Here is an 18,517-nt window from a genome sequence, read left to right on the forward strand (position 1 = left end):
TCTCTGTCCTGACTACAGACATACTTTCTTATAAAACCATTCTGATGACCCTCACCTTCTTAGCTTCAAAGATCTTCCTCTTCAACCAAAAGGACCTCATTCTCTCCTGATTTTGGCCCTTAGCATTAACTTATTGCCTCTCCTGTCCAACTAACCCCTAGAATCACCTTTCCATGCAGCCTTCCTCCACACTGGACCCTCTCCCTAACCACAAACACACAAACATGCACACACGCATGCATACGCATACACACACACACACACACACACACACACACACACACACACACACACACACATATATTTGCCCTCACAACCAGTATTCTTTCCATTAAAAGCAAGCTCCATACCAAAATCACATGATCTGTCTTACATAAAATATTGGAGAAATAGGCAACACAGTTTCTTTGGTAATTCTTTCCTATATCAAAGACCCTATACTTTTCATTATAAATAACCAAGATTCCTTCTGCAATAATTCCAGGACCATTTTTACACCAAGAGACATGCCTGCCTCCATCCTCTGTGTATGAAGCTCTTTATCTACAGATGTTATTAACAGGATTCCCTGACACTGTGTGTGTGTGTGTGTGTGTGTGTGTGTGTGTGTGTATGCACCTATATACAGATCGATAAAACCTAATCCAAGAAGACATATAGGACAAATTTGCCTGAACGCTCCAAGCACCAGCCCTCTGGAGATGAACCACAAGTGAAATAAAACAAACACAGTGACGGAGTTAGATTATACAGTTTGTGATATTCCCTCCCAGAGCTCACTACTCACTCCACTCAAGTCTCTGCTCGAACGTCCTCTCCCCAGAGAGCCCTTCCAGACGGCTCTAAAATAACAATCTGTACCTTCCATCACCCTTCCCATCTCTACCCCTCTCCCAAGTTAATATTTCTTCTTAGCAGTTATCATCACTTGGCATATGTCCAACATCCCTTACATGTAGTATATGGTGGTAGTACACGTTGGACAGTAGTGTATACTCACACTGTAGCTTTTTTTTTTTAATTGTGGTGAAATACATGTAACATAAAATTTACTTTCTTAACCATTTCTAACTGTACAGGTCTGTAGTGTCAGGTCCATTCAGACTATTGAGTATTCTCTCTCCAGAAATTTTCATCTTGCAAAACTGGAGCTCTCTACCCATTAAACAGCACTTCCCCATTTACCCTCTTGGCAAACACCATTCTCTCTCCCTCTATGAATCCAACTACCCAGGTAACTCCTACATATAGAATCCTATGTCATTTGTTACTTTGTGACTGGCCCGTTTCACTTAGCATAATACCATCAAGGTTCACTCACATTATTCAGCCGCACTGTATTATTTTAATGTTGCAGGGGCAAGTGTCTGTTTTGTTCATTGCTGTATTCCTAGTGCCTACATCAATCCTCAGCACACAATAGGTGCTCGATAAATATGTTAAATAAATTAATGTTCCTAATAATACCTCCACAGCTCAAACAAAATAAACAAGAAAACGCTTTACATTATGGCATTTATTCAGTATCAGAAAATATTTTCAGAAGATTAAATATATTTGGTCATAATTTCTTTGATAAGTTCTTAAGCATTTCAAATTGCCCAAATGAAAAGCAACTGCTTTCTTGTAGTTTTGTATTAGATCATGTTTAAAAACATAAAATCTATTCAATGCATCAAGGGGAAGTACATGCACCAGTTAATCAAAGAGTGGTCTGCTGCTGTTTCACGGGTTTTCATGTTGGATAAACATCAAGGGGTCCAAACGAAGACAACTGGCAGAGGACGAAAGACCCACTGTCTGAACTAAGTTGCCAGAAAAAAAAAAAACCCTAATGCTTCCCCCCTCCCTGTGCAGTTATTGGTTTACTGATTGCCTCTGTGAGAGGAAATGTTCTCCCCTCCTTACGAAGAGATCCTACATAATGAGTGTAACACAATGAAATGTTGCCATTCCTCAAAAACTCTTCCGGACAAAGTTGGTTTTGTGAGACAGATGGGGGAAATTCCCAATGCAGAGCTGCAAGCCAACCCCAAAACTGTTCAAAGTGGCTAGGGGTTGTCATCTATTATGCGCTGTTCAAAAGTTTATTTATGCTATTAAAACCCTAGTTTCCTGCCTTAAAAAACGGAAAACGTCCCTCTTTTTTCAAAATGATAAATATCTCTGTACCCCTTTCAGAGAACTTTAATAAGTTCTGAAAAAGTCCAAATTCCTCAGCTTGGAATTCAGGGTGCTCTCCAGCCTTGCCCCAGCCTACCTCCCCAGACTTGTCATGTACCATATCATTACATTTCGTGCTTTCTACGGTTAAGTCAAACTACCCTCACTTCTCAGCAACTTCCTGTGTCTTCTTTGTCTCCACCCCTAATTCTAACAGGTAAATTCTTCCCTCCCATATCAGCTTTACCTCCCTTCTATTTCCCATCCATCTACATTTTGGAACTTAACCAATGCTTCAAGTCCCACTGCCCCCATCAATCTCTAATCAGGCCACGCGTATTTACCCACCTCCCACTATGAGCCAACATGGGTAGCAGCTGGGATGATGTGGTGAACTGAACAGGAAAGTCACATGCCATTCCTTTTCTCTCAAAATATCCCTCCCTCAGCTGGGCATGGTATCTCCTTCTCCAGGCTTCTGTGAAACATCTTCTACCTGATTTAGATTTATTTACACAGACTCCTCATCTCCGCAAAGCAAAAGCTCTCAGGGGACAGCTTTATGATTTGTCTTGGAAACTCTAGTACAGTGTTTTATACATACTCACTTGGCAACAGGGAGAGCAGGGGGTATCTGAACTCTGGGACAGAAAACCTAAGTGAGAGTCACCTTTAATCAAACCACCAGGGTCGTGGTACTCACATCCACAGAATATGAATGCTATAATTTACCTCTCTCAGAGGAAGTAAGCATCAAATGAAGTAACATATGGGAACATACTTTTTAAATTATCAAATAATTTTTATAATTATTCACTTGATGCTGATGGAAACTAAGTCCCCTGTAACTCCTTAGAGAAAGCAGCATCATATTAACCAAATGTGTTATTTTAGCCATCATGATTGCTTTTCACTGGTTCTACAAAGAAGCTCTGCCACAGACAGTATGGTTTTATTTCAAATATTCTAGTTGTGACAACATGAATTCCTGTGTTCTTCTTATTAGAGGAATTTACGACTCTATAAACAATTTTAAAAATACCAGAAGGTCATCTTCATTATATCCCTGTGAGTGGAAAGAATCCATTAAAACAACAGTGGATAACCTGCTGGCCCACCCAACTGGGAATATGTTCCCATTTTTTAAAAAGGCAAAGGTGGGGAGAGCAAAGAGGCAAAGCTCAGAATGTCACAGAAAAGTTATTATAATTAGAAATCTGCTTTAAAGGAAATGCCATTTAATGTAAATATTCTGTTACATCATACCAATATCATGTTCATAAAAATGAATTTATTTTCCCTTGGATATCATCCTCATTCAGGCCTCACAGTCAGTGGAAATCATACTTAGATTTCCCCAACTGGGGGTGCCTGCCTGGCTCAATCAAGGGGTTGATCTTAGGGTTATGAGTTCGAGCCCCATGTTAAGTGTGGAAATTACTTAAAAATAAAAGCTTAAAAAAAGAAAAAGAAAAAGATTTCCCCAACTGAATACTCAAGAACAGACAACGTGCTAAATAGTCATGAAAAATACACCTGCCTCTCACATCTAAACAGCCCAGATTCACATCACCATAGACCAGAAAGACTACCACAAAAGCACAAAAAAAGGAAGAAATGAATATCACCCCTTTGTCTGCTAAAGAACCACCCTCTGTATTCCCATTATTACCTATTTTGTGTGGTCAGTGACCTGAGCCCAAGAGGCTCTAAAGCCAAAAATATGCCCAATGGCCATGATGAAGCCAGAATTGCAACCCAGGACTGTTTGTCTCTTTACTGCCTATCAGACCACCCGTCCTTCCCACAGAACCCAACTCCACGAGTTCCTTCACCCGTGTCCCCCTACACGTTGTGGTCAGACCCCAGGAAAGCAAGTAAACCGATGACCTAAAGAGATCTAAGTTCTAGTCCTAGCTAACAGACTTGCTGTGTAACTAAGTCAGGTTCACTTATATCACTACCTAAGTTCCCTTATCAAAAAAATGTTAACAATATTATGTGTCCCACTTCCTTCAAAAAGAACAAAAAACAAACCTATAAATCACCATGGAAATGTTCAAAATTATTTCTGTGTTCTGATCATTTTTTTTAAAGATTTTATTTATTTATTTGAGAGAGAATGAGAGAGAGAGAGAGCATGAAAGGGGTGAGGTTCAGAGGGAGAAGCAGACTCCCCTCTTAGCAGGGAGCCCCATGTGGGACTCGATCCTGAGACTCTAGGATCATGACCTGAGCCGAAGGCAGTTGCTTAATCAACCGAGCCACCCAGGTGCCCCTGTGTTCTGATTATTAAAATGGATTATTTAGTTAAGATGCCTTGACTCTGAAGTCCACATGGTTTTCCCAGTATTATTTTGACTCCTGGGAGCAGGGGTCAGCAAACTATGCCACTCAGGTCAAATCTGGCCCACTGAAGGTTTTGTACAGGGCCACACCCATGCTTGCACATACCGTCTATGGCTGCTTGCAAGGCCACTGCAGAGCTGACTAGTTGCACACCATACAGTTTGTGTTGCAAAGTCTCAAGTATTTACTATCTGGCCCTTTACAGAAGAAGTTTGCCAGTCCCCCAACATCTTACATACCAGAGGCCAAAGAGAGAAGCTAACAAATTATGATGAATTTTGAATTTTCCCCAAGCTGTTCTATTTTCCATATACATGTCTTATTTGTCAAAAGATTTAATATATCCTCAGCAAATACAAATAGAGAGGAAAACCATCAAGTTAGAAAGCCACTTTTTTGTAAGTCAGAAAGCTATACTAAACCAGCTAAGTCCACAAAGATATAGGTCTAAAAAATGAATTTCTAAAATTCTCTGTATTTCCAAAGAATCATAATCTGTGAGTTCTACAGAATTACCCTTCTTCAATTTAAAAAATGTAAAACGTCTCCCTCAAATTATCCAATATTTGAATTTAAATAAAAAGAAGAGGGAAAATAGCTGAGGATATAAATGAAGTATTTCCCAGGATTTCCAAAGTGAAACTTTTATTACCAAGCCCTCTCTGTCTCTCTCTTTTAAATTATTCTGCCAATCCTTTTGTGGCAGAGTTGAGTTCTGGTTTTGAAATTTTTTTTGTGTAAATAAGTTTGCTCCGTGTTATATTGTGAATAGGCTATGTGTATCCTGTTCCTAAACATCTGCTTAAATGCCAGACAGGAAAGTGTGCAGCATGTTTTAACAAGTAGACTTCCTCTGTTTCTCAAAGCCTTCAAATATTTAGTTTCAAAATGAATACATTGTAAGCCAAAAAATTACCACCCATCCGATTACTTTGTCATTCCTACTGTAAAGATTTATGACAAATGCAAGGGGGTGGAGGAGCCGACACTGTCGGTGCAGCTGGGAAACCCATGAGAGCAAGGAAGGCAATCAAGAAAAGTAAAAGTGGGAAAAAGCCATTAAGCCCGTAACAACCTCCTGGGAACTGCCTTTTCTCTTCCCCTCATTGTCTACAACCCTCCAGAAAATAATATTACTTGTTACTCATTAAAAGTCCTAAGATTTTAAAGACAGACTGAATTTCAGAGGTCACTAAACGTAAGCCATTTATTTTATGGATGAGACAAAACTGAGGTCCAGAAACATTAAGTGTCACAGCCTATGAATTAGGTAGTTAGTGGCAGGACCAGGACCAGAATCTAGATTCCCGATCCGCGGTTCAACACACTTCCCATGAGACTCGGCTCTCTGCCCTGCGAAGCGTAATGTGCCACTTGGCATCTACCAGCTAAATTCTTTTTAAAATATGCCCAAACACCCCTGTCATAGCCAGGAAATTCACAATACCCTTTTAAATAGTATCTATGGGCACATGTTTTTTCCAAGTTCAGGCTATCAAGAATACTGCTCTGACCTCAGAAGCAGCAGCAGTCACAATAAAGCAGAAGAATAATCAAAGAGCTAATAAGGGCTTCGGGCTGTCCCCTTGTATTTTGTCTTGATGATCATCAGTTTGAAAGAGACACCCTCTCTCCTACCCCCCAGACGCACACACTCAAGACTAAACAGCAATATTCCATAAAAAGACCAGATCTAGCCAGTGTTATTATCTGTCTGACATTTGGGTTATTCTTGTGAGTAACTCATAAAGTAATGTGGGTGTCTGTGATTATTTGAGTACACATGGCAAACCATAATTGGTAAAAAAAATAATAAAAGACATTTTTCCGTGACAAAAATACTGTATTGCATGACAACATGGCAGGGTGACAGCACTCAGTGGACCGCAATACTTTCTCCCTTTACAAAAAAGTAAAAACAACACAAAATTTTTTAAAGTAAAGAGCTTCCTTTTCAGTAACCCCCATAGTTCATATTTAAATTAGTTATGAAAGATTAAAAGGTTTTGAGAGCTGACAGTAAGCCACTAGCATTTTTCCCCTAAATCCCTATCATATATCAATTTATAATTCAGCCTTTTGATACAGAGCAGAAATGTGGCGAAAGATGCAAGTCCTTATTTCTTTCTACAACTGAAATGCAGTTTTTGACAATTTTTAGTATTTTTTAAGAACATGACTATTCATCAAGTAAAAATTTTAACTTCATCACCACTATCCCCATTTTGTAACATGAGTCAGATCTAATGCAAATTCTCCTTATGACCGAGCAGATAAAAATCTGAGACTGATCAGTACAAGTTGTGTGCTAGGGTCTTAATCGAAAACCGATCCCCTTCTGTCCTATTGATACCTCCCATCACCACGGGCTGCGTAAATGATAAGCAATAAGGGGCAATATTCTAGCTGCCGTTGCTCCAAGAAGCCAAACAGCAGGTTAAAAATTATTCTGAAAGTTATTTAAAGGAGCTCACGAAAGAAGCATATTCCAGACTCATAGACAGAAACCCATTCAAGCAGAGAGCAGTGTGAGTGGAGGAGGATGTCTAAACGCTCCGATCTCCTGAAACTCTCTTCAGCAAGGACAGTTAGGGACCGTGGAGGAACTCACCCACTCGGAAGTTCGTGGCCGTCAGGGTGTCGGCAGCATGACCATTCTCGCTAATGAGAGTGGTGGTGTTCCCCTTCTCACAGCTGTTCTGACAGCTGCCCTTGGTGCAGGTCACTTTACAGATGCTCGGAGTAAAGACCACCTTGATGCGGCCAGTGTGGTTACTCACTAGGAGCGGAGGCAGGGAGAAAAAGAACAACAAACACATCAGCTTAGTATCCATGAACGTGCCTTGGAAGGTTTAAAAAAAAAAAAAAAAGGAAAAAAGAAAGGAAAGGAAAGGGGGAACGAGAGAGCCCACAACCCGACAGGTTTAAGGAAAGAGGGAAGCCTTTAGTTCTCGCTGCTCTGTATCCAGTGGTGTCTCTGAAACAGGAGTAGGAAGCTTAGCAAACAGAACTCTGGGATGCACTCCAAAACCACATTTGAAGTCGAGTCACTGGAGTGGGATTACTAACCACAATGCTGCACTTTATTCACGGGCAGACAAAGAGCAATACGGAGGGCACGACATGAAAAGAGCCAACCCTGACAGGCAGATGTAATGCAAAGAGGTTGGCCACGCACCTCGTGGTGAATAAACTCTTGTGTCCTCAACTTGCATACTTTCCCTGTTTCTCCACTTATTAAGTCACTATTTGCAGTCCGACCCCTGGAAATGTTTTAGGCATGCGGCATGTCTGAAAACATCTGTCTCAAATCTCCTGGCACTCTTAGCTGAAGTGATCAAATCCTGTGACGCAGCTGTGGGAGCCCATTTCTTTTTCACAACTCTGGGGCATTATTTCTCCATATTAATTTATGCAACCTGTATTTTGTTTTACTGTCAACAGGGTCCGTCTAAGAAACAGGGAGGCCAGGTCACGAGGCTCAAGGGTTGCCTCTGTGCGAGGAGCATCCTGGAGCCCTTGCCACTGCCCTTCACAGGCCACCTCAAGCAGGTATTTCCTGCATCCACGTGGCCCTCTCCTTAAAACCAGATGCTATAACCTGACTGTACAGCAGAGGCAGCAGAGTATCACAAAATGGGCACTGATCTCAAAGCCAGACTTGCTTATAATCCTGGCTCAGCCGTGTGACTTTGGACATGTCATTTCACCTTTTTTACAAAACATGAGAGAATTGCCGCTGATGTTCTAACTAATTCTAACTTTCAATGTCTCCATCAGGAGTCAGCAAACTGTGGCCCGGGGATGAAATCTGGCCCACTGCCTGCTTTTACAAATAAAGTTTTATTGGAACACAGCCACACTTCCTCCTTTACATAATATCTATGGCTGCTTTTGTACTTCAATAGCAGAGCTGCAGAGAATGTGTGAGCTCACCCAGAACTGCCCTTTATGGCTAAGTCCCAATCTAGACTCTATGGCAAAGTGCAATACAGAAACTCCAGTCTGGCTTCTACATCTATGATATGCCCCCACCCACGTCCTTCCTCTTTCCAGGAGCCTAGGCAGAAAGCAAAGACGGCAGCAGCAGCTGGAGACAGATGGTTCATCTCTGAGACTAAGAGTGGTAGGAAGTAGTGCCCGTCCTATTGCCACTGTCTTACCTTAGTGGCCAAAGGAGAGACCAGCTCTGGGTCAGCCTTTCTGTGGCCGTCACCTGACTACCAGAAGCAATTCTGCCTCTATACACTGCCTCGGTCTGACCAAGATTATATTTTCAGGAAATCATCTCCAAGAGGCCTCTACAGGTCCTCAACAAAATAAACTGTGGTCATATCTGATCTTGGAAACAAAAAAAACCTTAAAAACAACAACATTAGCCTTTCAAAGCTGGAACTGGGGCCCAAAGGTCCTCTGACACAATGTTTATTTAAACAACTCTAGTGACAGGGAGCTCATTACCCACTGAGATTGCACATTCTAGTTATAAGCTATTCCTGGCAAGTGCCCTTTCTTCCTGAGCTCAAGTGTGGCAGTTGCACCCATTAATCCTGACCCTGCTCCCCATGGTCTCACAATCTAACAATGCCTCTTCCACATGATAGCCCTTCAACTACTCAGAGAACTACGAAGTAAGCAAAGAAAGCTCAGGTAAGCAGGAACTTGAAGAGGTCAGCTTGGGTTGGCCCTCTCATTTAACACAAGAAAACGATTCTTCCAGAAGAGAAATAGCCTCAGTTCTTTTCAAATGTTTTTCCAAGACAATTTCCCATTCTCATTCAGTGGTCCTAACACAAGAGATCACGACACATAGTGTGAAGTAGGGAGATATCCTAGAGGCCAACCAGATCTTCCAGCACCTTGCAAGATGGCACCTAGAAACTTTTTCTATAATGGGCCAAATAATAAATATTTTAAGGCTATAGGCCTGATAGACTCTGTTGGCAAGTATTTAACTCTGTTGTGGCAGCAGAGAAAGCAGACTGTCAAAAACAATATGTAAATGAATCAGGTTGTGGCTGTGTTCCAATAAAACTTTAAAGGAACAGTTTGCCAACCACTGCTTTGAACGCTTATACAACATTTAAAATTTGAGTGTACCCAGAAATTTAAAAAACTATGATAGAATGTTAATTCCACAATCATGCAAAATTCATATAGCTTGACTTATTTTTTTTACAGTAGCACACACACTCACACCCACACACCCACAAACCAGCTCACACTCTAAACTGTCAGACCATGCTTACAAATTATCTTGAGAATACTTTGTGTATCTAAGTGTGTGGAGCCCATTTAAAAAAAATAGAGAGACAACATCGTCCCACTTCAAAAGAATATGAACTTCTATTTTTTCTGGCTCTTGGTACAATAATGAAATTAGAAATGGCGTGCCAACTATTTTGTCTTCTCTGGCATTAACTCGTGGCACCAGCAGCTGCCATGCAGATGCTCAGACCGTCACCTAAATTATGCTCACTTAGGTGAAGAGAGACATCCAAAGAAAGCAAGCACTTAATCATTATTCCCATTTCACCTCTCAGCTACAGTAGTCACTTTATAGGCACTTGAGATTCTCCGGGCCTATTGTTTTTAAAAACTTATTCTATTTCTTTGCCAAAAAAAATTTTTTTGGCCTGGAATCATTTGGATTTTCAAAAGGCGGAGACAGTTTCATATGACTTAATTCTGATTTTTACAATGTTCACATCTTCCTGGAAGAAGACACATTTTATTCCATATTTCCCTTTGTGTTATACTAACATTCTGCTATAAAGTAGTCTAATTCTAAAGCAGACACAATCTCAGCAGGTCTCTTGTCTTCACAAAGCATTGATTTCTTCCTTATAATTAGCTTTTGTTTTCCACATCAATCTCAAAATCTGTACTGAAAAATTCACCACTTCTTTTGACGTTGCATGGTCATTTGTAGCTATCATAAGATCTCTGTAAATATTAAATGGGTTAGAAAATACACTCTCCCATCCCCTTGTAAAGTCATTTCTATGTATCTACTAGAGTATCATGTACAGTTTAACCTTCAAAGTACCCAAGAGTAAGGTAAACTGCTATGAGTTTCAAATTCCTCATATGTGACAAGCTCAAGATAATACCACTCATTGGTCAAGAGTTTAGTGGGAATTCACCAACAGTCGCAGTGACCTTTCCTCCAGAGACCCCTTGGTCTGTACGAGGCATCTTCCTCAAATGCTTTGAGTAAACTAATACTCAAGAACCCCACATGCCTGCATACAGGAGGTACCTAACAAATGCAGAATACATGAAGTGACCTCAAGGAAGACTGCCAAACCCCACGGAGATCTTAGATTTGCAGGCTGCTGGAGGACATTCTGGTCTAAGGCCTTGCTTCACCAGCGAGGAGACTGAAGCCCATGGCGAAATTAGTGGTCAAAGACCATCTCTGGAGTGCTAATAGCTGATTAAGAATTACAAATCTGGGGGGCGCCTGGATGGCTCAGTCAGTTAAGCCTCTGCTGTCGGCTCAGGTCATGATCCCAGGGTCCTGGGATCGAGCCCCATGTTGGGCTCCTGCTCAGCAGGGAGCCTGCTTCTCCCTCTGCCTCTCCCCGCCCCCCCCCCAGCTTGTGCTCTCTCTCTCCCACTCACTCTCTTGCAAATTAAAAAAAAAAAAATTACAAATCTGGAAAGCAAAAGTCAGGCCAGTCAGGAGTTAACAGGGAAAATTGCTGACAGAGCCTTCATGCATGGTCTCTCTGATGAAAAAAATGTAATTTTTAGATCTCCGTAGGTAAATCGGCCCCAGAAATCTTAAGCAAGTGCTTTCAAATCTTGCATTTTAGAGGCCTTGGCTAGAAACATAGATTGCCTGGAGCCGCGTAGCACCACCATCGGGCCTCCTAGTCAGTCAGTCAGTCAGTCAAGACACTCAAGAGTCAACATCCTGTCTGCAGGTTCTGCCAGACCCTGTGCAAATTTAAACCTCCAAGAAGAGGCACTGGCACATGTCTTAAAACAAACCACAGATATTCGGAGTGTATGGTGAATGGGATGGAAGTGAAGTCGATATCCTCCCAATAGGAAAAGCTTTCACTTCTGCTTCCCGATCACTCGTGACAGAGAAAAACTCAAAAATGTGAAAATTGTTCTTGACAAATGGACTTCAGTGTAGAGAAGAGCCCAGCTGCCATCTTTCAGTCATTAGCCTAGGATGGGACCAAAAGCGAAGGCAGCCAAAGAAATAAATAGAACAAGTTCAAGACTCACATCAGATGTCATGCACAAATAGAGTCTCCTCCACGTTCATCCAGAATGCTGGGACAGCACATCAGCACTCATCCAACTTAAACAACAGGGACCAACTAGCACAGGCAATGTCCTCGGCAAAGGAGAAGCACCTCCTCTGTGGTTAAAAGCCATTACCCTGCCCCTTGACTGAGGCTGCTGAAAGAGACTTCGGAGCTGATTCAATACACAGGTCACATGTGAGGAACGGAGCAGAGAGCTCATTCTCCTGCTGCAGTCCACTGCTTGCCTGAAGGCCAAGAGTTCTTTGAAGGACAAATCATAAAAGTATTAAATAATGCTTAGAATAACAGGAGTTCATTGTTCTGCTCTCCAGCCTGCTTAACTCCTTATGGACTATTACAGTAATTCCCTCAGAATACTGTGTTCCTCGAGAGAGGTGCCATGCAAACAAGCTAGAATCAGATCACTTCATCGGGTGGCTCCACTCCTAGAATACCTTCTGAGAGGGAAACTCAGAGGAGATTTCTAGCTGTGATGGGAGCACCTCCTCAGATAAGACTCTAGGAGTTACATTCCAGTACCATTTCTTGAGGTTTTTTCCAAGTAGGTGTAACTAAATGAAGAAGTAAAGGAAGAACTACATGCTGCACAGTTGATGCACATTAAAGGAAGACCATGTGAGTTTCCTCTCCACTCGATTCTCCATTAATATCCACTCAAGGCAACTGTGTCAGTTACTTCTCTCTCTCACACCTATATCCAAAATTTCCTTTCCTTTTTATACATTTAAGGAGATAAACTCGCCTTTCCTGTCTATGGGTCCAGTAAATCATTCAATGTAAGAGTAAGTTTCTGGATATATTCTGAGTTCCTTACAGAATGGCCTACCGCTCATCAAAAAACAGGCATCAAGTGTACACCATGTTTGAAAATGTGAATACAGTCCCCAAAACATCCACTTGGGCAGAAATGCAGCAGCAACCTAGTCACACACTCTTATATTACCTCACTCCCTGACTCACTAAGAAAATAAAAGCTTTAAAGACCCAGATCACCAACTTACCCGGATCTGTAGCTGTCCTGCCTTCCCCCTGATGAAAGATGGGGTAATGGATCCCTTCCTCTCTTACAGACTCAAAGACTTGATCTCTTCTCATCTGCATTCACATGCAAACGCGCTGCACTCTTGCCCAAATATCAAGAATACCACTCCTTATTGTCTCCATTCTTCTCTACTGCAGGTCATACTCTATTTCTCTGCTCTCCTTACAGCAAAATTCCTCAAAAGAGCTCCTCTACTGGCTGTTTCCACTGCCTCCCCAACCATTCTCTTTGGAACCTGTTGCAGTTAAAGTTGTTGCTGTCCATACTTCACCAAAACTGCCCTCGTGAAGGTCACCAGGGTCTCCGCATTGCTAAATTCCAATGGCAAATTCTCTGGGTCTTTCTTCCTCGAACACTCAGCCTCTCTGACACATAAGGACGCTGTTTCATGATACGCTTTCACCACTGGGCTCCTAGGTCACTCTACTCTTTCATGGATCTCTCCTACCTTGCTGGCCACTGCTCCTCATTGGATATATTCTGAGTTCCTTACAGGATTGCCCACCACTCAGGTAGGCATCTGGGGGAGGGTCCCAGAGCTCAGTCTGTAGCCTTCTCTTTTCTATACTGACTTCCTAGATGAGATCATCCTGTTCGATCTCATGGATTTAAAGACTATCTACAAACTACGTATAGAAAATGTCTAACTCTAGCCTGGACCACCTCTACCGTGTGTGTGTGTTCAACTAAGCAACCAACGGTCCAGTTGTTGATGGGCCTTTCCTAAGTAAATATCTAATGTCAAACAGACACCTCAAACAAAATGTATTCAAAATTAAGCTTTGATTCCTTCCTGTACCCACATACAAATTTGCTCTTCTTCAAGTCTTCCCCCATCTCAGAAATGGCAAGCCTATTCTTGGCTGGGGCGGGGGGGGGGGGGTTGAGGGCGTCCATCTGAGACTCAATACAACTGCAAATCCTGTTAGCTCTCTTTCCAGAAGGTAACAATTTCTCACTACTTCCATGAAGAACACTCTGGTACAATCCACCACCATTTTCAGTCTGGATTATTTCAACGTCTCCTAAACCCTGCTTTCACCTTTGCCCACCTGCAATTTATTCTCCCCATAGCACTCAGGGTACCTTTTCTAATTTATGTCCGTGAGATCGTAGCACTCCTCCTTTCCATGGCTTCCCATCTCAATCAGAACACAAGCCAAAGGTCTCACAATGGCCAACAGGGGCATCCACAGCTGCAGTCTCTGACCTCATCTCCCACAATCGTCCTCAACCCATTTACTCTGGCTTCCGTGCTATACTGCGCATGCTTCTGTCCCAGGCCCTTGCACCTGCCGTTCCCTCCACCTAGAACACTCTTCCTCTGCTATGTGCAGCTTCCCCCCTCACTTCCTTCAAGACTTCTCCAGAATGTCAGCTCATGAGGAGGCCTTTCCTAATGACCTTCATAAAACTGCAACAGCCCCACACATTACCTATCCCCCATACCTTGCCATTTCCTATTTATTATAAACATACTTTGTATATTTATATATATACTTTATATACTTATATATACACTTTATATATTTATATGTATATATAAATAGTATATATAACTATATGCATTTATATAATGTGTTTGATTATCATCCTGAGAACACAAACTCCATGTCAGCAGGAATATATCTGGTCACTCTCCTATGCCCAACATATTTCTCATAGTAAGTGATCAAGAACAATAACAATGAACAAACATCACTGAAAGAAATTAAACAAATAATATTTATCTATGGGTTAATTGCCAGTAGTGTTAAAATAGTAAAGAATACTCCTATTAAACCTTTAGCCCTAAAGCATACTTGCTGTATGCTGTATTTGTCAAAGAGAAATGTTTTAGCCATAAAAGTTTCAAATCAAGCAAAAACACAGTTGTTATGCAGGAAACCCTGCAGTCATTACAAAACACAGTTTTCCCAAAATCATTAAAACATTACCCAAAAATGGCCAAGGACATCAAAAAGTGAAAATTTTCACTTAAACATGCCAATGAGAGAATAACTGAATAAACAGGAAGTAGAAATTTCTCAAACACTCTTTCAAAAGGAAAACAATTATTTGCTCCCAAAGTTTCACAACATATTATGCAGAAGTCAAACTGACACGTGATAGAAACCTCCTTTAATTTTGTAAATAAGAGTTACGATGACGTGTAAGGAGTTTTTAAACCCATTTTTTATTTACTAAGTATCCATTCCCTTTGTCAGGCAAAGAACTAGGAAATTGAAAACACTACTACCGAGATTCTGTGAGCCCGATATGAATTGCCACTGGGCCATAAAACCCACCCAATAAACCCACCCATGTTGGGGGGCACCTGGGTGCTCAGTCAGCTAAATGTCAGACTCTTGGTTTCGCCTCAGGTCATGATCTCAGGGTCATGAGATCAAGCCCCATGTCAGGGCTCAGTACCAAGACTGCTTGAGATGCTCTTCCTTTCCCTCCCCTCTCTGTCCCTCCCCCTGCTCACACACCTGCATGCAATCTCTCTCACAAACAAACAAACAAATAAATAAATAAAATCTTATGAAATACATGTTGCTCAGGGAGACTGGCCAAGAGACTAGCCAGAGATTCACCAACAAAGATGGTAGATTTCGTCCCAAATTTCCATATGTTTCAGGAGTCAGGTCTAATTTCCTATTTCATTCAGTCCTTGTTTTACCTCGACTCAAGACATAAACTCTCAGATCGTCACCTATTGCCTGTCACATTTTCTCAGCCTTCAATTTTGCCCTGCCAACCGGACTCCACTGCCCCAGGAAGACTCTCAGCAACACACCTTGAGACCATGGACTTTGTCTTCATCCTTCCTTTTTCTCCTTGGGGTTTCTACTCTTTAAATACCAACCATAAGTTCTCTTCTCTAAAAATATTTGCTAAAAGATCCTATTTTTATCTGTGGAACAAAATCAAGTATGTTTGAAGGTGTAATATATTTTACAGTCAAAAGACTAACTTTTCCCCAATAAGCTGCTCACCTAGCAGGATGTGGTCCAGTGTTTGGGGAAAGAAATAACAGTCGGTACTAACAGTAGAAAACCAGCAAAACAAACCAACGACTTTTTGACATTTTCATATTTTGACCCTTTTTTTTGTAAAATAATTTCTTTAACATCCCCTGAGGGGACTCAACCATCCAGGCATATCTCAGCTAACAGTTAAGGAACACCCAGGAAAGTTCAGGACAGATTCCGGACTGCGGTCTAGGGAAAGACATGACCACACTCTAAGGCATCTCAGTCCTGGAATCCTGCAACTGCACCAGGCTGTTTCATAGAGGTTCCTTTGACATGACTTTAAAAACTGTCCTGTCTAGAACATACCTGGAAATCTCTGCTCCTAATCTTGAATACTGAGGAACCTACCATTGCCAATCTATCCAGAAAGGATGGTAGCATTTGAAATGCTGTGACACATCCCCGGTTTCCCGGGTGGCTCAGTTAAGCATCTGACTCTTGGTTTTGGCTCAGGTCATGATCTCATGGGTCATGGGTCATGAGATGGAGCCCTGCATCAGGCTCCCTGCTCAGTGGGGAGTCTACTTGAAGATTCTCTCCCTCTGTCCCTTTCCCCACTCATGCTCTTACACTCTCTCTCTCAAATAAATAAATCTTAAAAAGAGAGAGAGAGAGAGAAACACATCCCCAAGGTGATAGGACTTAACTCAGTTCATAACATAAAAAGAAGCAAAGGAAAAGGTGGGGGGAAGAGGGACTCAATTCTGAATAGAGAATGTAAGCCACCACCTGGATCTACAATCCTGACAATTATGGGAACCATACTTGGGAAGGGTTGAGTGAGTTTGTCCAGGGAGTTGTTTTGTTTTGTTCTTCTTTTTTGGCATCAGCATTCAAGATGCTACTCCCTCAAAGAGTTTGTCTCCCAAGGGAGAAATACCATTTAAAAGATGCCTTTTTTCATGTGAGTATCTCTACCTCCCTTAAAAAACCCTTGCTGGTCTTTGCAGCAGCACAGCTAAAGATCTCACACCCATCCACAGGAGGACAGTCTTCCTACAACTGATAAGAGAGGACTTCACTGCTGTCCCTGAACCCAGAGAACAAGGTGCAGAGCAGTGAACACTTATGTGTCTTACAGCTCTAGGCCTCATACAATCTGGCTAGCTGGCACAGTCCCTTTACAGAAAGCATGGGTTAGATATGCTTCACATGATTCGAATTTTCTGTGCCTTAATTTTGGAACAGAATTAGGTTTTATTTATCCCCACATTTGTTGTTTTTCCAAAGAGAAGTAAATGGAGGCATTTGTTATCAGTCTATCACTCATCATTTCCATAAATAACATCTGTTTGTTTGTATGTGGAGAAGCAAGTCTGACTGAAAAGACAGATTATCTACTGGGCTATTTGTTTACCAAGGAACATATTTCATGACTTATCACAGGCTTGATTAAGTAGGGGCCACTTCTCCTGAGGGTCCTAGATTATATCTACCATATGCTTTGAGGATTAGGATTCCATATAATTTACATACTGGTTATGACAAATATTTTTGACAAATATTTTTTTTAAAGATTTTATTTATTTATTCGACAGAGATAGAGACAGCCAGCAAGAGAGGGAACACAAGCAGGGGGAGTGGGAGAGGAAGAAGCAGGCTCATCGCGGAGGAGCCTGATGCGGGGCTCGATCCCATAACGCTGGGATCACGCCCTGAGCTGAAGGCAGACGCTTAACTGCTGTGCCACCCAGGCGCCCCTTAACAGATATTTCTGACAACATCAAACTCCTTAAAAGAAGGTTGAGATCCCTTCCCATCTAAACCAAATCTAGCCCCACATCCTGCATCATTCCACACAGAGCCTGGGCATTAGCTGAACCAAACTGCCCAATGGTCCTCGCTCACATGCCTACTTTCTTCACACGGTTTTCTCCCTTAGAAAACCTTTCTTCGTTTTTCTCCACCTTTCATCCTCTCGAACCAATCCACTTATCCCCTCCCTATACATTGTTCAGCAATCTAGGCATGCCAGTTTGGACGGTGCATCTCTCCATTTTCCCCTGGCTTTTAGCACATAAGTCTATTTATGTATATTTTCCTACTTTACTAATCTTTTGGCCTCAATCAAGCCCAAGAAAACAGTTTTATTCTTATCCTCCTTCTCTGTTTGTAACAAACATCCCACCTGGTGGTTTTCCTTCTTTGGGAACAAGAAAAGATTATGTGGTTGGAGGGGAGTGCCATGGGAAAGAGTGCAGGGGTAGGAAATGAAGAGAAGTGAATCAAGGGTAGTATGAATTCAGGCGAGGAATACATAGGCATTCCACTGTCTACTGAAAGGGCAGAGAAGCAACTTTTACTCAAACTAATAACTGGAAGTCACAAAACTTGAAAGGAGTTGAAAGCAATCAGGGTTCCATTACCTTTGTAAGGGGGCATGGAAACTTCCCTCCTATGCTAAAGGCAGACACAAAGAAGAAAATGATCTATCACTGTACAAAATTTAAATTCTGCCTGAAAGAAGAAAAAAAGCAAAAGACAGGGCAAAGACTCTGGAGACCAAAACTTCCCATGTCCTGTTGGGAACGAGCTGGCCTGGCCAGAAGCAGATACCTCACTGTGCCTCTCAGGAATGACAGTTCTGTCACAGAGGCAATAAAAATCTAGAGCAAACAGATACTATAATGTGAATGCATTTTATTTTAAGAAGC

At 41.7% G+C, this 18,517-nt stretch overlaps 1 protein-coding gene across 5 annotated transcripts in view; it reads right to left on the reverse strand.

The window, feature by feature from the left end:
- LTBP1 (latent transforming growth factor beta binding protein 1) overlaps positions 1-7,742 on the reverse strand; it is a 229,319-nt gene extending 221,577 nt beyond the window's left edge. For 2 of the 5 annotated variants that reach the window (XM_011229803.3, XM_011229802.3), the window contains exon 1: positions 7,124-7,550. In XM_011229803.3, coding sequence (XP_011228105.2) covers positions 7,124-7,346 — 223 coding nt within the window. In that variant the 5' untranslated portion in view covers positions 7,347-7,550. Of the gene's footprint in view, positions 1-7,123; positions 7,551-7,690 lie in introns of those variants that run through there. The other 3 variants (XM_011229805.3, XM_011229804.3, XM_034659662.1) reach the window with 2 other exon arrangements.
- Positions 7,743-18,517: the final 10,775 nt, after the last annotated feature.

Source organism: Ailuropoda melanoleuca, chromosome 4 (genome assembly GCF_002007445.2).
Source record: "Ailuropoda melanoleuca isolate Jingjing chromosome 4, ASM200744v2, whole genome shotgun sequence".
Classification (NCBI taxonomy): domain Eukaryota; kingdom Metazoa; phylum Chordata; class Mammalia; order Carnivora; family Ursidae; genus Ailuropoda; species Ailuropoda melanoleuca.